We start from the raw sequence: 22,190 nt of genomic DNA, 5'->3' as shown, positions 1-22,190 counted from the left end.
GTCTGGGGTCGCTGCACATCACTGCTGAGTTTATGAGAACATTACAAGCCGGGCAGATGGAACATGACAACAATCACATTGTCCAGCCTCCATGCTGCTGCTCTCACATTTAATGACCTTGGCGTCAAGCGTAGGTGTTGTATACCTGCTTGATTGTGGTGTGCTAGCATGTGTGTGTGTGCGATCGGCTGCTTGCAGAAGGATAACGCTATACAAAGAACTGAAAGCGAGGAAAGATGAGCAGTTCTCTAGGATGTCTTTCTCTCCACCTAATCAGTTCCGCCTATGCAAGGAAAAAAACATTAATGCAGCCGATCCTGAAAAACAAATCAATCAAAGCCTGCTAGCAACCTCTAATAGAATAACACAAATGGGAGTAGAGGTGCAGGATAGGTCCATATGATTGTGTGTGTGTGTGTGTGTGTGTGTGTGTGTGTGTGTGTGTGTGTGTGTGTGTGTGTGTGTGTGTGTGTGTGTGTGTGTGGTGGTGGTTGTGTGAGCAATACATTTTGGCTCCTTTTGGCTCTTTTCATTATAACTGTCAACTTTAGTCAATGCACTCGAACACATGAATTAGCATGAATGAGGTGCAGCGTTCAGTCTCGCACGTCACACAAACAGTATGCAGCATTAGTGAATTGCCTCTAGAGGCCGCTCTCGTTCTGTAAAATGACAGCTGACCTTCCCAGCCAATTCAGTGCAGACACAACCTGGAAAAACTATCAGAATCGATTTTTTTCAGATAATTCCAGCAATCAACTATCATTACAAAACCAATGAATTGGTTGACCTCTAATACACACTACTCGACTTCTCCTCTTTAACCATACTGGACTTTTTCTACAAGTCAAAGAACAAGATCAATTTACATAAGCATATTTTTAACAAGACAAAACATGCAAGAAGCAGTATTTTTATTTATTTATTTATTTTTTTTTTTTTTTATCACAGCTAGGTCGATACGTCAACATCCTTGTGAGGAACATTGTTCTTGTGCTTTTCGTCACCATGCCAACATTAGTTCATGGATATGTAATGCCACGTTCTCAAATTCCTTATTATCATCGTTATGGTTCTGTTTTGTCATAATGGGTCTCAGCTGGAGGGTTCATGTTGGCTGGCCTGTTTGGACCGCTCGCCTCTGCGTTGCACACACACAGCCTGGGCCCTCTGCCGGACACTTACGAATGTTAATCGTAATAAGAAAAATGTCACGCATCTTTGATCACATCTCATCCTTTAAGCCGTTGCCACGAAGAGATCATTCCTGCGTTTTTTTTGTTAATATTTTTCTTGCATTATTTTTTTTTTCTCTCAGTGAAAGCAGCATGCTGTGCCAGCTACCCTGCAGTCTTGGAATAAGCCACAGGCAGCCGGAATTTGGGGAATTGAAAAAAAAAAAGCGGTCACACTCATATAACAAATAATAATTAAGAACAGCGTTTTTGAAAGATGCAACATCAAAGGCATTTTGTTTTTGGATAGCAGCATGTCGAAAAATGCCCTGGCTCGGGACCTGGTTAATGACACCACTTTTCATTTGGCCGGGGACTGCACGGTTGAAAAGAGAAAATTTTATGTTTTCGTTTGAGAGAGGGAAAAGAAGCTTAACGTCCCATATCAAAGAAAAAGAAAACATGCACGATATGCGAATGCGAATCATGCTTGTTGCGCCCATCAATGAAAGGTATTAAAGACGGAAAAAACTCCTGAAACATTAAGCAAAGATAAGGTATAAGCGAAACACGTGCCACAAATGAGCGTGAGTGTGTGTGTGTGTGTGTGTGTGTGTGTGTGTGTGTGTGTGTGTGTGTGTATGTGTGGTGTGTGTGAGTGTATGAGTGTCCCTAGAGGCAGCATGCTATAATGATAAGGCACTTTGAAAAAGAATAAAAAAAAACATTGGCGTTTTCGACTCAAGAATTCTCTGTGTAGATTTGTTTTGGGTTTTTTTCTGCCCCGGCTTTGAACGAAGAAAAACCACAGGCAAATCCATAATGAAGCCAGCAGGGACGGCCGCATCAGCTGATCCCGTCTAATAAAGCCCATCACCTAGAATGCCCCAGTTCACACAATGACCGGGAAAAAAAGAAAAAGAACAAACTAAAGACGGAGAATATTTATGCTTTCGGGTTGCTGCTGGAATTTAAATAGCTTTTAATTTATTTACCTCCCTTGTTTTTTCGCCAAAGGTTTTCTCACCGGCAATCTATAGCTGCTCTCCCACAGAGTCATTAGCTGATTAAAAGTGGACCCCAGTTCTTAAAAGCCCTTTAAGGCTGGTCACGGAGAGGGCAGCACAAGACTTATCGCCCTTGCAAAAAAAAAGAAGAGAAACTGTGAGAAGCAAGAGAGAGAATGAAAAGCCGAGCCGTGCCTGGTTTTAATTATCGCAGGCCTGCTTAAATAACATTAAAATGCAGTTAGCAGTGTGCAGAGAGTGCCTTGCATTCATCGGTGTGCATGACAGGCGCCGTAACTCCACCTGAGGAGACTTCAGAACACACTCGAGTTTCACCTGCAACAGCCAGGCCACCTGCAGTGCACATCAAACAATCCCCCATCTATACACATACACACACACACACATATCTATAGGTCCACCTGCTCGCGGCACGCCGACATGTTATCCTGGTCTGGGCTCCCTGATGGGATCTGAGTGATTAGAGGTGTGGTAGGAACACCGCTTGGATAAGGCTGTTATTGACACCTGCACTTTTGAGTGTGAAGGATGAAAAAAAGTCAAAAGAACACAGCATGGGTTTTAGCACAGAGCTCTGTGTGGCCTGAGATCTTTATTTGGGCAACCAATAATTTTTTTTTCCCCCAAGTAGTGAGTCAGGCTAGTTCCAGGTGTAGGAGATAAGATGAGGACGGAAAAGATGGATCCTCATGACAAAATACAGCTCTCCATCTGGTTTATAGTGAAAACAGTCCTTGATGAAAAAGGCAGAGATTAAAATATAATTTTTTGTATTTTGAGTAAATGGAGATGACGTGAAATGTAACTGGTGAAAGATATAAAGAAGAGAGATTATATATATATATATATATATATATATATATATATATATATATATATATATATATATATATATATATATAGTGTGTGTGTGTGTGTGTGTGTGTGTGTATATATATATATATATATATATATATATATATATATATATATATATATATATATATATATATATATATATATAAAACCTGTAACTGCACTCAGGAACCCAAAACTATGGTTCCTTTTCAGAAAACGTTCCTCTTTATCATGCAAGAACCATTAACCATCTGCAAAATGCTTGAGGACCCCCTTTATGTGTAAGAACGCCTTTTAAATTGTGGCTCAAAATTGAAGTTTCAGGGCAGATCACTAAAAGGAATAAACGTTTAGATTTAAAATGAGAACTTCAACCCTCATCCAATGCATTTCCATAGAGTGTAATGTGTTTCTTTGCAGATATGCAAAGAAACGCATTCGATTCTGTAGAAATTCATAATTAGGGGTAAAAGGTTCCATCCTGCATTTTAATTGTTTTTGCACTGACCAGCAATAACTTTGTGGCCACCAATCAGGCATAACATTATGACCACCAGCCTATTAATGTGTTGGTACCACTTTTGTTTTACCAATACAGTCCAAACATCTTTAAGTTCTACAGCAGTTTGAGATACAGGAGCTCGTCTGTTGGATCGGACCACACCTTTTTTTTCCATTTTCCTGCTTCTAACACGTCAACTTTGAGAACAAAATGTTCACTTGCTGCCTGATATATCCAACACACTAACAGGTGCCATGATGAAGAGATAATGTAATAATGTTATAATGTTATGCCTAATCAGTGTATGGTTGGCTAAGCTGTCTTTGGTAATTCATAAAGGTTGTATGCTAGGCCCCTGTTCCAAACTGGAAATCTGGAAACTGCTATTGTAGAGATGGTATTTGAGTGGCTCGAGCGAAACAATTCAACTTCATTACAGAGAAAACAACCAACCTCGTACATTGGGTGAAACTTTGCAGATAAACCTGCCATGTGACCACACCTGTTATTGGTCCACTTAAATGTGGCCGCCAAAATAAAACCACAGGGAGTATATCAGACTATGAGCTCGCAAATGTCGTTTTGGAGTTGCGTAACCCTCTCGAGTGTTTTCTTGCCGATCAAGAGAACTTTAGCCATCAAAAGAACCTTTAAAAGACCTTTTTAATATTACAGTGTATTATAATCGATATCCTTCACTTTCTCTGAAAGGTGTATTGAATTAAGCACATTTTTTTGTGGTCTGATGTTTCCTTACAGTTCTTGGACGCAAACTTATGAATCTTTAGCTAAACTCCTGGCCAGAGTCATAACTGATATACATACCCGACAACCAATGAGAACTTCTGGGTTTTAGAATAGATACTACATTTGAATAGTCTTGGGTAAATACTCCAGCCTTATAGCTGCCTAAGGACCTAACTAGAGCTTACAAAACATGTGGTCTTACTACCGTTTTACACTGCTAGATCTGCTCTCTGATGGCTCGGGTCCCGAATGAGATCTGACAGAGTGAGCTTCACAGTCCATCACACAAGCACCAGATGTAGTGTAATTGTAGCGCACAAAAGTACATTTCAAACAGTTAATTTTTAGAGCCTCTCAAGTGGCGCAGCTGTTGAAGGTGTCATTCTGTCTTTGGGAAAACGCAAGTAGAAACCTTGACAGTGACAGAGTCATCCGTAGGAGTCCAGGAAATGATAATTGGTCTCTTGTCTCTATTACTGACAATCCAGACTAGTGGTATTTTCTTAGCCCCTATAACCTGAATAGAAGAGGTACTGCTGCTCCAGGTGTGTCCAGCTGTTCATGATGCTAAACAAGCCAAAAAGATTAAATGTATTAGCTCTTGCATGTATGTAGCCGTAAATGCAAGGGGAATCAACAAAGATGAACAAATCGCACAAACTGATTTGTGCTGAACTGAAGTGTCAACATTGATTTTTTTATTTGTAGTTCGCTAGTAGCGTGAACAACCAGAGAAAAACTTTATGATCATGTGATGCATCTCGATACTAAAACTACAGCAAGCATTGCCAGAATCCCACCACCTGGTGTGGTCGGGCAAATTGTTTTACTAGGCAAAGCATAAACATTTGGCAACCAACATTTGTCTTTTCAGAATCAGGAACAAGAAAAATTAACTCTCTGAACTTTCCTTCAGAGGTTTAAAGAGACCATTACAAGTTCAAAGTCACCAATTCCAATATATCTTGTGAACAGTACTTGAGTATTTAACTCATACTGTATACTTGTAGGATGCACAAGTCCTCAACACTAAGACACATGTTAGTATAAAGCCAAAAACTGTTGATTTGTGAGGTTTAATTTCCTAAAATTAAAATTAAATTACACACCTCAACACTGCATTAACCAAAAATCAACACAACAAAGGTCAAACAAATCAGTAAAAAAAAAAAAAAAAATAATAATAATAAAGCCATCTTTATCCTCATTTAACCGGTAAAATTACAGTATCAGGTCAAAAAGTAGAACAACCATTCATTTTTTAATGGAAAATAAAATCGCATTATCGCCTCTTCTGCAGAATAAGTAAGCCACGGGAGCTAAAGCTGCTGTGCAAAATGTAATTGCTAACATCGATTGTCCATTAAAATCAGTAAAAAATACACATGTTGAATCATAAATGTAGTTGAGTAAAGAGTCAAATTTGCTTATATCTTTGCTACTCAGTAAAACTACAAAGTAGCCAAAAATGCCTTAAGTAACGAAGTACAAATACTTTACTCTCCCGCTGGAACAACACACAGTTGCTTTACATCTAAATATATATTTTGCAGTTCTCCAATAGTTTATAAGGAGTGTCGCTAGACAAAAGTTCCCACAATGCCACTCTGCACCCATCAATTCCACTCAACGAGCTAATACATTAGCTAACACAATTTAGCCTATGGATTCCAGGAAACCAACAACATTCAAACTTTTACTAATGAATTCAACCAATAAATATTTGGTGTTGATCCTATTCTACAGCTCTAACGAGCCTTGAACAGCACCAATTGTTTACGTTATCCCTCTCTTTTTCTCTTTCTCTCTCTTTCTCATTCTCTGTTCTCCCAGGAGCCTTGCAGATCGAGAACACGGAGGAGACAGATCAGGGGAAGTACGAGTGCGTAGCGACTAACGTGGAAGGCGTGCGCTACTCTTCCCCCGCCAACTTGTATGTGCGAGGTAGGGAGCAACCTGGCTTCGGAGATCCTCTCCGTCCTTGCACCAATGAGGGGCTGATATGATCAATGAGAACTACTTCCTGTCCTTTTAGACATAATACTAACCTGGGTTTTGTGTAATAACATCAGATACTGTTGTTTGAATGCTAGATGCTAAAAATTAGTTATGAAAACGTGAGTATTTTTAATTCGATGGGCAAAAAGTCGTCTGGTATTTTCTCTATCGAGCTTTTTCAGGTTCAAGTGGATGATGGTAAGTCGAATTTTGATTGTCTGGGAAGGCAATCAAAATAGAAAAAATAAAAAATGGTGGATCCGAATAAATAATCATCCCAAGAATGAAAAGAAAATTATGTGATTGCTATAAGCAGAGGTTCTCAGAGCCATTGGGTGTGTTTTTATGCCTATATCAATCCATGGGATGTGTAGTAAAGTTTTAGGATTTCTGATCAGAAGTTCAAATCCCTGCATGACCAAGCTGCCACTGCTGGGCCCTTGGGCAAGGCCCTTAACCATCCACTGCTCAATGTGCATAAATGATGTATATAATGTATAAAGTTGCTCTGGATAAGGGTGTCTACCAAATGGCGTAAATGTAAAAATCGTGTTTATCCGAATATTACATTCTACACTATGCCCAAAAGTATTGGCGCCCAAGGCTTTTCCAGCAAAGCCACTCCATGATATGCTTTAGATGAGTTGGAGTAAAAGATCTTCTGCTATTGAGATCTGACCTCAACCCTATTGAACAGGTTTCCAGGCCTCCTCACCTACATCACTACCTGACATTACTAACACCCGTTTGTCTGAACGGATGTCCACAAATCTCCACAAGCGCACTTTTTAGAATCTAGAGGAACATCTTCCATCAGAAGAGTGGAGGCTATTATATGTTATATATTATAGCATAATGAATAATAAATATGTGTATAGTCGCAAATGAGCACTAAATGTGCAATAGGATGTTCAAAAAGCATGTAAGATTCACAAATGTTTCTCCATATAGTGTGTAAATTAGGAATGTTTCTGAACCGAGTCTGGTGTGATAAAGCAGAATAAGATTTAATTCATATATAAATATATGCGCAGGCATTGAGAACCGCTGGCTATAGCAAGCATTTACTTTAATTATATTTATATATATTTTTAAATAACCCAAAGACAAGATGCTTGTAATATTATTTCTGTGTATTCTTCCTTGAATATTAGATTTCCTGTCTCTGATCAATAATTCAGGATTTCTTTGAATTAGGAATCAGTAAGCTCGAGGATGTTGTTTTCTGTTTGCTTTTAAACTAAAGTGTGCTCATTTTCACTGATACACCTACCACACTGAAAAAACAAAACAACAACAAAAAAGAAAACGTATCACGTGTCTCCTTCCTTCCGTTCATTTTCCAAAGCTTGATTCTAATCTCGACTGTAACCAAATGTGTTTTTGGTTTCTAGAGTGTTCTGCACTTGAAATTAACAGCTACAATGCACAAGTTACTCCAAAAAAAAAAAAAAAAAAAATTTAATTGGATGATTTCCATTTGTAAACGGATTATCCCAAACCCAAACCAATCTTTTTTTTATTTTCTAACAAGAACAAACAGTAGTGCTTTTTAATTCACTCTCATTGTAGCTGCTAAATTTAATAAAAGTCATGCTTTTTGTGCAGCAAGTTTATTTTATTTAATTTTTTTATGGTTTGGGTTGTTTTGTTTTTCTGTTTTATTTTTTAGTTGTTTCATTGGTTTTGTTTTTCGTTTCTTTTCTCTCTGTTGTGTTTCTTTAGTTTTAACAAACTGGCCACCATGGGAGCTTTCTAGGTGGCTTAAAAAAAAAAAAAAAAAAAACGATATTGTGATTTTCTTTATGATGATGACGTGTTTAAAATCGGCCCGAGCGCTTTTTGTAGCGAGCGCCGGGCCGACCGGCGTCCTTCCGGGTCGAAAAAAAAGGAACGGGCAAGATTGTGACAAAACAGGTGTCACTGCTATAAGATGTAGACTTCGAAAAGAGAGGGAAAAGAAAAAACAAAGAAAAAGCAAAGATATGAAGCAGCTTAAAGCCTTGAGGTGGCCTTTTTTACTCTCTCTGTGTTTCCCCTATTTTTCTCTTCTCCTCATGTCATTGTGTTCTGCATCAACCCCTTTACATCCCTCAGAGCTTCGAGAAGGTTGGTGTGTTTTTTCTTTTTTACTTTTTTTACCCACATTAAAGGCGAAAAAGAATTTTTGAACTATAATTGATTAATCACAGGGATCATTAGCAGTTTGAATGAGCGTTAACAAAATATTCAAACCTGCTAAATAGTTTAAATAAATAAAAAAAAGATTAGAAATGATAGAAACCCGCAAAGTTCGGGCTCTTTTTTTTTGTTTTGAAACCCTTACATTTAATTTTGCATTATGGGGCCTTTTTCGTGTTGTTTGCATCTTTTGGTATTGCTTCTGCTCAAGGGGAAAAAAAAGCTTTATTGCATTTGATGTCATGGGAATAAGCATATGGAATCATACATGCATGATGGCAGAATGGAGCTTTGCTCGTTGCATGCTCGGAATGGACATTTTTGTGGGTTTCTTTTTCTGGCTCTTGTATGTTTCTGTAAACTTGTGAACTTCTCTTTAATTGTGCACTTCCTTTCATTTAAAAAAAAAAAACCCATAGTATCCCAATTAAGTCATTTGTGGCCTCTTATGGAGTTTTATTACATGTTCTAGTAGTGTGTGTGTGCCTTTGTCTTTGTGTTTTCGTACACCTTTTACGTTGGAATTTTTCTCTGTGTTAAATGTGGTATGTGTTTTTGTGCACACTTGTCCAGCTTTAGACGTTCTACCAAAAAAAACACAAAAAAAAAACGAAAAGGAAAAAATGTAGGTTTTACAGCCAGTGTTCCTGCCATCTCACTACAAAGCTATTGAGGCAAATAAAACCTGATCGGGGCGTTATTGCTTTTTTTGTGGAATTTTGGACTTGTGGATAATCCACCAGGGATCAGCAGCAACTATAATGATCAGTAAATTCCTGACAGTCCCTCCGAGAGAGCAGACGTTTGGCTTTTTCTGGCTGGCAGCACGCGAGGCAGGCGAGGGAGAGCTTTGTTGACTGACTGCCACTTGTCCTTTTCCATTCAGATCCAGGATTTATGCTTCTTTTGATCCCCTTGGGGACAGCAAAACATCTGAGTTGCTTTTCAGAAAATGATTCGCCTCATTAAGGCCTCGGAATTAGGCCCGAACATGAAGCTAGTGCCTTGTTGTTGTTTTGCGTTGCCTTTTTTTTTTATTTCCACACTCGAATCCTGTTCGAATGCCACGGATAAGCAGCCAAATTTAATTGCCGCCCAATTCCACCTCGGTCTGCTGGAGCCCGCGTCGGTTAAATTGAGTGCCCGATTCACAATGACCCATCAGTCTTTCGAAATTTACACACTGGACGTAATGGTCCACATGTGCTTGGCTGCAGGTCATCAGGCTGCCTCTTGAAGCATGTCCAATTCTGTATTACATCTCTAGTTACAGAAAAAAAAAAAGATTTTTTTTTACCACTTAACTCCTTGCACCAGCATTTGTGAATTCATTATCTGTCTTATACTAGGAGTAGAAATTGCTAGAAAAGGAAACCAAAAAATGACTTAAACCTTCCTTTGTTTTCCTCTTAGAAGCATCAAAGTATCACAGAATTCGTCTTTCGAGCAAAATCAGGCCAAAATGCCCCTGTGCTGAACTGCACTACTAAACCCTTTAGTAATGTCTGTGCTAAAACAAAATGGCCTCGTCAATAATTAATTTACAGAGGAAGACATAGCAAAGTAAAAAGTGTGTGTGCGGGGGGTGATTGGGGCTCGAGCAGGAGTTCGGGGAATAAATAATGAAAACGTAGCAGTGCGACTCCCACGGCCTGGCATTTATTGGCAAGATCTCATTCACCAAATCTGATCAAACCCATTACAACTGATCTCCGGCAGGACATCGAGTTGCACCTGCAAGACGCCGACACTTTAAACCTTACAAGACTAGCATGATCGCTAATAACACAGGGTGGCTGAATTTCAGCTTCCTAATTCATTTCTATCACAAAAAAACATGTACTGCTAGACATAACTGGCGAGGAAAATTCATTAGCACTAAACATACATTGACGTCTGTTGAAACTTTGATTTGCCTAAACTGTTTTCACTGGAGTAAAAAAAATGGACAAAATGGACAGAAGTGACAGTTATAGCTGTTTAAATTTCTCAGCTAATCTCTCCCTCTGCCTGTTGATATAGCTTTAACGTTCTGTCAGTTCTGCTGAGAGTCATGAAAGAACAATATTGTTTGAGGGCTCTGGAAAAGAGACCAAAACACCTGTTCAGTGATGCTGGAAGACTGCGCTGTGCTAAATTGTGTCATGTAGATTTATTTGTTTATTTTTAGCTCGGTTGCATGCGCATGTGTGTGTGTGCATATGCATGCTTGCTTCCACTCCAGCTTTCCGCATGCCTTGTCTTGCATGTGCTTGCACGTCTTGCTGTGCATTTTGGTGTGGAGAATTGGAAAAGCAAGCTAGATTACACCCTGTTCTCCGGTGGCGCTAAACCCGTTTGGATAACACCCCCCCCCCAAGTAACAAAGTCCCAGACTCTATCAGCCTCGCATTCGCCATAATCAGATAAACTGGCCACAGATGTTCAGCGGCTTTGTACCAGTAATAACTTCCATTACTGGTGCCGAATCCTCTAAGCCTCCACAGAGACTGTCTAGCATTTCAGTTAATGTGAGCAACCTCCCGTGTACAGAAATGCCCCTAAAAACACCCCCCCTCTGCCCAGGTGGAAACGGAATCATCCAGGTGTCGACACCGAAGCAAGGTGTAATCTCAGCTTCAAGGTGGCACTATGGGCTGCGAGTTTTTGTTTGCTTTTCTCTTCTTCATTTTGGGGCTGGACAGACAGTCTCACCAAAATGGTAGATAGTGCTCACCTTCGAAATACTGGTACACACAACTCCTCCCTTCACATTCTGTCCCAAAGCAATGTTTCAAAAGTACCAGAAGTGGCTTTTTTTTTTTTTCTCTCTCTTCTTACCTTGCCTTTCACCTTGTCTACTATTAAATCCCTTGATTTGTCTTTCTTGCCACATCGGGGGCTTGAAATAAGGATTTGACTTATCGTTTTCCTTCGCAATCTGTTTGGTCCAGCTTCCTGAACTCCAGGTTTTAGTGAAAGAAGACTTTGTCGATTTAAGTTTGGATTCAATCGCACTAACTCATCCTGTATATGACAGCAGAAAGCTCAGTGTTATGTTGTGTTGAGGCTCAAATAAAGCTGCAAGAACAAAAAAAAAACAACTGCACTGCGCTCTATTTCATGCAGCACTTCTTCAAAGCCGGACAAGCCCGATGGATCGATAGGGTAGGATTCAAATGTTGACGTGTACTGGATGAGCCGAGGCTCGTTTAGAGTTGGTCTTTTGTCAGAGCCAGATGGATAAACTGTTTTGAGATGTTGTTGTCTTAACTTTGAAGTTGAAGAGATTTTTCACAGAGGGCTTGCGAAAAATCTAAATGTTAATCTCGGCATGGTAAAGAAGGCTCAAGTTCTTCAGAAGGAAACTTTGGAACAATAGTTTAGAAACTGGCATGGCTAATAGGAAAGCTGCATTTCACGAAACTTTGACGTAATGCTTATATAATTCTATTTATCCCTGTTAGCAAATATTTCTTCAGCACATAACTGTCAGGACTGAAAGGGTGAAAAGTTGCAGCCTTTGTTTGTCTTCAGCTAGATTAAAAAAAAACAAAAAAACAAGATCTACCCAAATAAACCCTTCACCTTGGATTTAGAGTATACTGACCTGCCAACCTTTATGCTTTTTGTAAGGAATCAGTGCACTGGAATATCACAAAAGACCCTATTGTTCCCACAAGTTTAAAGAGCAGATATAGACATAGACTATATGGACAGTTTTGGGACAGATTACGACTTTTCTGGCTATGTGTGGTTCTTTCCCAAACTGTTTTCAAAACAATTGGAGGGGTGCAAATGTTTTAGTTTGAGTGGAAGAACTTGAACGGTCTGCTTATAGAGCCCTGATCTCAACTCTATTAAATACATTGGGGATGAATTGGAAACTGCAGCCCAGGCCTCCTTACTTACATAAGTACCTGAGTTTACACACAAATCTCCTCAAGCACACTCCGAAATCTAGTGGAACATCTTCCCAGAAGAGTAGCGGTTATTATGAGAGAAAATGTGGAATGAGTTGTTTATTAAGAACATATGAATCCACAAAGTTTTGGCCATATAGTCTTTAAGGTCGAAAGCTGAAATTTGTGTAGGATATTAAAAAAAAAGAACACGATCAACCCCTTGTTTCGCTCATTATACTCTTTCAGTATGTTTGTTAATGAAGCGTCGAAATATTTTTGCAATAAACAGATAAAGTACAGAATATTTTGTCCAACAAAGGAATTAATAGTCTTACAGCAAAGTGCCAAATCTAACACTTTACAGATAATGATAATGATGGATAGATTAGACAGTGAGTAGGAACAGCATTTGTTTGCTTCGCTCTGAATTAATTTGGAGCAGCTCAACAGTAAAAGTGAATTGTTTCAGTTTCTGTGCATGCAAGCGATGAATCCAGTTTGGGGTTTGGCGAATCTGTAGTCGCATTGCTTTTTTTTTTTTTATATGAATTGGTGCTGTAAATCCAGTTCCTTTAAAGCTCCAGACAGTCAGATTGCTCCATCTGTGATCCGTGGGTCAGTGTTTTGAAGAACACACCTGCAATGTAATATCTGTTTATATGTGTGCCTTTGTGACTTTATTTTATTATTTTATTTATTAAAAAAATTTTTTTCATTCCAACACCATTTTGGTTTTGCGTATTTATTAGTGTGTGTTCCATATAAAAACGTTGCACTTGCTATATATATTTTTTTGGGTCGCATGCTTTGATTGGCCTGGCCACGTTAAAAATCTGGTGAACGGATCGGTTCCATACGATATTCATTTCTGGTGCAGTCACACCAATGCATGAAATACTTGTGACATACGGGCTGCTTTTTCACCTTTTCACAATAATGGTTTTGGGTATGCGCTTTTGAGAGGGGTAGCTTCGAAGAATGTGATTTATTTATTTATTTTATTTATTATTGATGTATTTTATTATTATTTTTTAACCAGAACATTTAATGGACTTTTGCGGTAGAATAATTTGTTTCTTTGAAAACGAAATATACAGATTTTAAGTAAATGCACATACTATATCATTTTAAACTGTGAAATAAGGATTTGTTTATCTTAATATCAGTTATTAGAGACCATAGAAGAGTTATGATCAGTTCCAGTCTTGGAGAGACAGAGTTCAATACAGTCAATACAGGACTTTTGATCCAAAGGTCATTAGTTCAAATTCCAGCCAGAACCAGCTGCCACTCCTGGGCCCCTGAGCAAGGCTTTTATCCCCATAGCATATTATAAATGTAAGCTGCTTTGAAAAAAATACAGTTCAGTCATTTTCCTGATTGCCTGATAAAGTCATGTCTTGTCTTTAAGAAACCCCAGCTCACCCCCCCATCCAGGGCTTGAATTGATGACCCTGCCATTAAAGGTCTCAACTTTTCACTTTAGCAAAGACTATCGCGATTGTAAATATATAAATTGTAGAAAAATGTGTTCCAGAAGCTTTCAAAATATTGATGGGAGATGAATCTTGGATTTCAAGCCCCTGTGTGGGAAAAGTCAAACCCACTGAGAGCTGTGATTTCCGCTCGAGTTGGACCAGGTCTCCTCTGAGTCCTCATTCCTCTTGCTTCCTTCTTATCTGTCTATGTCTTGTTTCAAGCCCCCAAGTAAATGTAGAGAAGGTTCATCTCGGTCTGTCCATCCCTTATGTATGTTTTTTTCTGCTGCCTGAGTCTGTCTCCACCTGTTTTCTCTGTCCTTTTTGTGTCTTCTCTTTTAATTTTTCCTCTTTTTTTAAACCAGCCCTAGCACCTTAACCTCCATGCTCCCTTCTCTCTTTCTGATTCTCTCTTTCTCTCTCTCTCTCTCTCTCTCTCTCTCTCTCTCTCTCTCTCTCTCTCTCTCTCTCTCTCTCTCTCTCTCTCTCTCTCTCTCTCTCTCTCTCTCTCTCTCTCACTCTCTCTCTCTCTCTCTCTCTCTCTCTTTTTCTCTGTCTCTTTCACCCAATCATTGGAATTAATATGCCATTCCCCAGATCCAGAAGTCCAATTTTCCGCAATTAGAGTTACTTTCCTAATGTTAATTCAATAACCAATATAGAAATCTTGTATCCTAAAAGTTTTTAAACACTGTTTCCACCCTCGTCCTTCAGGAAAGACCTTTCACTCAAATATCTCCATGAATAGCCCAAATCCAGCCAAAAGACACAATTCAAGGTTACAAAGAACTGAAGAGCTGGACAGGTTATGAAAAGACCATTGTCCACAGTCAGAATTCTTCATTAATGCCCCGCCCCTGTTGTCTGTTTGCTTTCCATGTCATCCTCACTCATCCTGAGTTTCATGTGTGGCTTTGACAGCCCCTCGTTGTACAAGTTCTTAATTGTTCCCATTGTAGACTAGCGTTTATTTTCTGTCTTTGTATTTTTGGGTTGCTTGAGTTTCGTGAGGTAACCATTTTTTTTTTTATATATCCATGACTAGTCAAAATCTACTACTCTTCCAATTTCGTTTAAGAAAAAAATAATATTTTCTACCAGTTTCGGCTTCTGGTCTCTGGTCACTGCAATGTGACAATGCTCCTGTTGCATTCAGTCTGACTGGCCAGAGACAAAAACGAAACTTTGTCAGCATTGAAGTGGGTTCCCCTCTTCTGCTCTCTTCTTGCTCTCCTTCCTCTTCTTTCTCTCCTTTCGTTCTCTTGTTCGCGTTCTCTTCCCTTTTCCTGCCTTCTTCTCCTCCTCCTCTTCCTCAGTCGTCTTTGTCTGGGCATGCCAGCGACCTTTGAGTTTACATCCCTCTCTGCATTCGTATCTTAAATCTCCAATTTATTTTGATTTAATTTTTTGATTTCCACTTTACTTTTGAGTTGTTGTTTTTTTTCCTCTTTACCCTTTTTCTGCATGATGTCTGTGAAAATGATAGCTGCATCTATCAATGGAACCGTGTCAAATCTCAAAGAGGCTTTTGTCCAGTTGATCTACCCTTGATCACAAAAATCTGATTAAGGTTTCTCATCTTTGTTTTCTAAATAATAGACATGAAGCCACATCTTGTACATAAATGAGTAAATGAGCTCAGTACACACGTAAAGGTTTGTATCCGGTAGGAAGAGAAACTTCCATGAGCCAATCATGCTCAGTGTAGAGCCCTGAAAGCACTCTTTCAACGCTCTACCATTTTTTTGTTCCTACTTATTCCTTCCTTTTGCATGTAGTTCGCACACACAGAGGTTTCAGGTTGAAAGATGAGAAACTCGTAATAGATTTTTGTGTAAATAAATGTGTTGTGATGGGTCAAATATTAGTCACTGGAACCTTGTTGCCATGAATTTGTTGCTTTAATGTGAATTTATATTGTTGGTGAAGCAGTTCTGTTAAATTAGTTACGTTATCCTTATTTTTAAGTTACACAGTTTTAGAGTTTGTTCTCACTTTTTCCTTTATGATTTACCGTCCTCTCTTTAGACAACGTCTGTGTTCTAAAGAAGGACTCATTTTCATCGCCCTGTCTTGTCACCTCTCTTTCTCTCTTTCTCTCTGTCTCTCCTTTTTTTTTTCTTGTTCCGCATCCGTCTCTGGGCGTCCTGCAGTTCGGCGCGTGCCCCCTCGTTTCTCCATCCTGCCCACCAATCACGAGATCATGCCGGGCGGCAGCATCAACATCACCTGCGTGGCAGTGGGCTCGCCCATGCCTTATGTCAAGTGGATGCTTAACTCGGAGGACCTGACTCCGGAGGATGACATGCCAGTCGGAAGGAACGTTCTGGAACTGAACAGCGTGCATGAGTCAGCCAACTACACCTGCGTGGCCATGAGCAGTCTGGGCATCATCGAGGCCGTGTCCCAAGTGATTGTTAAATGTAAGAGCGGACATGCTTGTCACCTGGAACATTTTTGATCCGTGAAATGCTTATAATCAGGAAAATATTTAAATCTATTTATTTTGCAATACACAAAACGTATGCCATCAGCCCCTGTTCTTATTTTCGTTGACTTTGCCAGCTCATGCTCATTATACTTGGTGTTCTTTTTTGCTTAGATTGTTAGATAGTATCCAATTTGCATCATAATGATTTGCATCAGATACTTGTCATTTGTATTTTTGATCTTCCTACAGCTCTGCCCAAGCCCCCAGGTACACCAGTCGTTACTGAAACTACAGCCACCAGCATCACCATCACATGGGACAGTGGTAACCCCGAGCCTGTTTCCTATTACATCATTCAGTACCGTGCCAAAATCCCTGACAGCAAGTTTGAGACTATGGATTCTATCACCACCACTCGCTATAGTATAGGCGGCCTCTCTCCCAATACGGAGTACGAGATTCGCGTCTCTGCCGTGAACACTATTGGCCAGGGTCCAGCCAGCGAACCTGTGGAAGCCAGAACAGGGGAGCAGGCTCCTGCCAGTCCTCCCAGAAACATCCAGGCCAGGATCATCTCCCACAGTACGATGATGGTGCGCTGGGAAGAGCCAGAGGAGCCCAACGGCCAAATCAAGGGCTACCGTGTTTACTACACCATGGACCCATCTCAGCCAATGAGCATGTGGCAGATCCACAACGTGCAAGATAGCATGATCACAACAATTCAGAACCTTGTAGCCTCAGAGACCTACACTATCCGTGTGCTGGCTTTTACCTCAGTAGGAGACGGACCATTTTCAGATTCCATTCACGTCAAAGTCCTGCAAGGAGGTCTGTTGAGTTCGCGGTGTCTTGTTTTTTTTTTTTTGTTGTTTTTTTTGTTTTAATGATAGCTTAAATTTTTTTATAGAATCTGTATTTTTTTAATGTTGTTATGCATCGTTTTATGGATGTTTTGTGTCATGCTGTCGCTCTGGATTGTCTCTTAGTTCCTGGACAGCCATCCAAGTTTCAGATCGGCGAGGTGTCGGACACCAGCATCGAGCTGACCTGGGAGCCAGCATTCGACAAAGAGGGGATCATTAGTTATGAGCTTCGGTATAGAGAAGGCAGTCAAGGCAGTCAGGTGCATTAGATTTTATCATTATATTCATTATGTATGGAACGAAAGCACTCGGGGTATAAAAGGAAAAGGGCTTACCCTACTTTCACACTAGCAGTGTTGCGTAAAGTGTACCTGTTCACTTTTTTACATTAGGAAAAAATTGGCATGTAAACTGGGATTTTTTTTTTTGTTTATGTACATATGGTACAGCACAGGAAAAATCCAAAGAATTGGCTTGATTGATTCCTAGAACCGATCATAATGGCGTGCGTGGTCTGATGTTTTCCCATTCTTTAAATTGTACCTTATATACAGGTTCCTTGGTGGTCTAGTGGTTAGGATGCGGCGCACTCACTGCTGCGGCCCGGGTTCGATCCCCGGTCAGGGAACCAACCCCAACCATTAGGGATGCACAAGCCTTAGTGGCGGTCCCAAGCCCAGATAAATGGGGAGGGTTGCGTTAGGAACGGCATCCAGTGTAAAAACATGTGCCAAATCAAACATGTGAAAGGTCCACTGTGGCGACCCCTAATGGAAGAACACGAAAGAAAGTTTTTATACAGGTGGTAGCTTAGCGGTTAAGGATTTGGATCTGAAGAACATGAGTTAAAATCTCAACCACACCAAGTATGCCTTTCTAGCCCCCTTAACAAGGCCCTTAACCCCATCGCTGCTCACTTGTATTGCTGAGATGTAAGTCGTATTGTATAAGGGCGTCTGTCAAATGCCATAAATATACATACGTATGTATCTTTGTAAAGGTAAAAATTTACAATAATTCATATATAATGTTTGGAAGAACATTAATACCACTGAGAGCACGAAATTAGTAAAGTTACCTTTCTGCAATTCTGTCAAAGGAGTGAATACGATGTCTGATATCAAATTGTTTTTAACAGATGTAGTGTGTGATATCTATATCGTAAACTTTGGACTAAGCATTTTGTCTACTGCCCTAGTGGTCACTACACAAACAGACACAAAAGACAAAGCGCTCAACAGTGTGAACGTAGAGTAACCATAGCTTATTAGCACGAATGCAGGGTAATGGACAAAGCCCAGTATACATTAGTCAAAGTTCCATACAACATGTTATTCAATTTCACAATTCACTTACTCTTTCCCAACAAATAGGTAACAAAATCATTTGGCCCGTCCTCGTCCTACGTGGTGGAGGGTCTGCGAGCGAACACAGAGTATTACTTCTCCCTGGCGGCCATTTCGAACAAGGGCATTGGTGCCTTCACCAACGAAATCTCTCAGAAGACCTCTCAAGCCAGTATGTACCTCTTTCCCTTTCTCGTTAATGTTTGTTTTGCAGAAACGGACACCTGTACTGTGTGTTGTTTTGACTGCACAATGTCTCTGGCCAATGTTTATTCCAAGCATTAGATGCGATCAGACTAAAACAACTCTGTTTCACGAGTAGGGTATGTATCCCTCAACCAAGGCCCCGAATCCGGGGCATCGTAAATGTCAAGAATAAAATCTAACAGCGTGTGTGTGAGTGCGTCTCCTTCACGGCCAGTTGAAGAGGAAATGTTTTGGGGACACGCACTTTACTTAGCCTTTTAACTCTGACAATACTATATATATAAATATTGCAAAGAAACAGCTCTGTTTTTTATCTGTATTAGTGTGCGTTTATATCTTTGCACTGTGACAACGGAATGAGATTTTAATGCTTTGGAATCACAGTATGTTTATTACACTGTTATTACACGTATGACTTGCGACATTAATTGATTATTGTGATTGTAATTACTGATTATCTTTCCTATTAATAACTAGCTGACTTTTAATGCCTTTTATTTGAGTCTGTGTGTTCACTAGGCTTGTGCAATATTGATTGAATCTGCATTTAGTCAGAATCTCAGCAGTGGTGGACAGTAACGAAGCAAATGTAATCCGTTATTGTACTACAGTCGATTTTTCCTGAATCTACTTTACTGAAATGAAAAGATTATAGCCATAATAAATCATTGTACTTTGGATACTTTTTGAAGGCAAATACTTTTGTAATTTTACTTAAGTGAATGTTTAAATGGAGCATTTTTACTTTTACTGGAGTCATATTTTACCGAATGCATCTCTACTTTTACTCAAGTACATGGTTTGTGTACTTCTTCCACCACTGATGCCGAGTGTCACTCAGTTTGCATGTGAACTAGTCGGACTTCGCCACTAAAGCAAACCGCTGTAGATCAGCCTTTCATGAATCAGTAGTCTTGCAGAAGTCCTGAAGAAGCATAGGGAATCTTGTTTTCTATAAGATTCCACAGATTCGTAGCGTGACTAGGTTGGCATTCGTGACACTGGTAAATTTGTAGTTTATTCTGATTAAGTGGTTAAATTTGATCAGTTTTATTCTGAAAAATTGCCGTATTGGAGCATTGTATATTTTTCTTCACAAAAAATTGCAGCGAACTGATTGATAGTAAATGCAATACGAACATGGACATTTATTTTATTGAGAATAAAATTTTGTGCAATTACTGCAGTTTATAAAGACTTTTTGTTTATAAAGTGCTGTTTATAAAGCCAGTTTATACAATTATTTATATATTACAGTTTCACATATTTGGAGTAAAGGTCACTGGACAAAGTGAAAGGGATCTCCAGGTGATATTGTGATATTGCACAAGCCTAGTCTTATTTAATTTTATATATATATATATATATATATATATATATATATATATATATATATATATATATATATATATATATATATATTTATTTATTTATTTATTTATTTATTTTCAAGCAGTGTGTAGGTAGAGATTTATAAAGAAGATGATAAAGGTTGTTATTTCGTTTAATGGATTCTTGTGCCTTCTTGCGATCGTGGTGCCACCGGCTACTGCTCTCCACTGTTTGGTTTTGTTTTGTTTTTTCCCTCTGCTGCTGTTTGTACTTTTCACTTTTCCTAAATGTGAAACCAAACAAATCGATATGGTCACCTGTTTTTCTTCTTCCTTTCTTTTCATTTACCAGCAGCTAGCACACCTTTTTTTCTTGCTTGAGGCCAAAATGCACAAAATGTCATTGACTCCGGTGTGTGCCATGGCTTTCCGCTGCGTCTGCTCTCCCTCTCACCGAGTCGGACTGAAGGCCTCGCCGTAGGCAGCCGCCGCATCCTGCTGCTAGGTGGCGTGTGTGTTGGGAAGATCGGTGAATTATTTAAACCCTTCAGCTAAAAATACACATTCGCTTCCTGCCTCATGGTTTAGACTAGATACCCAATCTAAGTGATCAAATATTTAGTTCTTGTTACGCATCTTTAATACGTACGCTCGGAAGCACAATCTCTCGTTTGGATGCCTGTGGGTTCCATCGGCGTGAATTTGCAAGAATTTAAAAGAAAAAAGGAAGGCGGCAAGAGAAAGCCATGGCAGCAGGAGTGTTTAAAACGTGTTCTGTTTCCACCAGTGGGAGTGGGTGTGTGTTGAAGAAAAAAGAAGCCCCTGCAGATACCCACACTGTAAAAGTTTGAGCGCACAAGCTGCATGCAGCACACCTCACTTGCCTGAAGAGGGTGCTATAGGGATCCCTTAACACATCCCTTTCCCAAACACAGGCCTAACCAGGGCCAGGCATGACTAACCTTTGTGTGTGTGTGTTTGTGTGTCCACCTTCTCTATCTCAATGTGTTTGTGGAATTAAATTTTTTGTTTTCTTTTATTGTCTTCTTTTAAATAGTCGTAATATATTTTCATCACAACATATGTGTATGTCTAAATATTTCTATGCTTCATATATGTGTTTCCTGCTCAAATGAAAGCAAAGTTTCTGGCTAAATGTCACTTGGGTTTCCTTCATTTCTTTCAGTATCAGTTAAAGAGACTTGGAGAGATTTTGGTTTGCTTTCCTTCCCCTCCCCTGTTTTTTTTTTTTTGTTGTTGTTGTTGTTCCAGTGTATGATTTTTTTATGAGACACATATGGTTCACTTCACAAGAGAAGACAGCTTTCAGTGAATTCCCTTTGCCCACAACTGGGTTTTCTTTCCCCCCTTTTTTCGCCACAACGATCAGCAACCTGTTCCGCCCCCTGTCCAACTTCCCCATCAGCACAGCATGTAGCATTCTCAAAGCAAATCCATTAAACTAAAGGTGAGAGTAAGTATCTCTGGGGGACAGGTTTAGACTTCTGCTTGGGACTTTGGCGTCCTGGAGGCCTCCGCTCTGCTCTCCGATGCCTATCGCGACCTTGCAGATGGAAGATTGGGCTCTCAGAGAGACCCTTGCTCAAGCAGAAAACCAAAATCCCCCCCCCCCCCCCCCCCAAAAAAAAAAAAAAAAGAAAAAAAAAGATGGAGTCAATGTGAGAGGGGTCAGGAAGGTGACAGTCAAACAGTCAGTCGTGTTACGAAACAGCATCCACACAAGCAAACACACAAACAAATCATTCTAGTGTGAGTTCCTCAGAGGTAAGTGCTCGCTGTTTGGAAGAAGTCCACTCTGCCGCTGCAAGTCGTGTCCTTCTAATGCCTAAAACTAGGTTATTTATTGTACGATCCAGAGACACAGTTCGGATTTTACAGTCTAAGCATCACGTTTTGGCCAGATCTATGAATTTTATAGTGTTTTTGTCCGTCTAAAAGGTACATAAAAAAACAGTTACGTCAGAATGCAAACCTTATATATTTTTGTGTCTGCTGCAAGAGGCGTCTCGAGGTGTTTACAAAATATACATATATTTTTGTCCTCTGTAGCTTCTTCTATTTGGTCTAGGGAGCGTGTAGGCTATTTATTGTGTGATAGATGACTTGCTCTTCTGTAGTTGTAGATGTGACCTGTCGTCTATAAATCACTGTGGTAAAA

The 22,190-nt window shown here is 39.7% G+C and overlaps 1 protein-coding gene across 19 annotated transcripts in view; it reads left to right on the top strand.

Moving 5' to 3' along the window:
• Positions 1 to 22,190, top strand: part of ptprsa (protein tyrosine phosphatase receptor type Sa) — a 276,827-nt gene that overhangs the window by 177,756 nt on the left and 76,881 nt on the right. For all 19 annotated transcript variants that reach the window (XM_083558977.1, XM_083558975.1, XM_083558972.1 and 16 more), the window contains 5 exons: positions 6,123 to 6,233; positions 15,984 to 16,253; positions 16,511 to 17,092; positions 17,251 to 17,387; positions 18,501 to 18,645. In XM_083558977.1, coding sequence (XP_083415103.1) covers positions 6,123 to 6,233; positions 15,984 to 16,253; positions 16,511 to 17,092; positions 17,251 to 17,387; positions 18,501 to 18,645 — 1,245 coding nt within the window. The remainder of the gene's footprint in view (positions 1 to 6,122; positions 6,234 to 15,983; positions 16,254 to 16,510; positions 17,093 to 17,250; positions 17,388 to 18,500; positions 18,646 to 22,190) is intronic.

The sequence above is a fragment of the Silurus aristotelis genome, assembly GCF_946808225.1.
Source record: "Silurus aristotelis genome assembly, chromosome: 13".
NCBI lineage: Eukaryota > Metazoa > Chordata > Actinopteri > Siluriformes > Siluridae > Silurus > Silurus aristotelis.
This window is presented reverse-complemented; position numbering and strand designations above follow the sequence as displayed.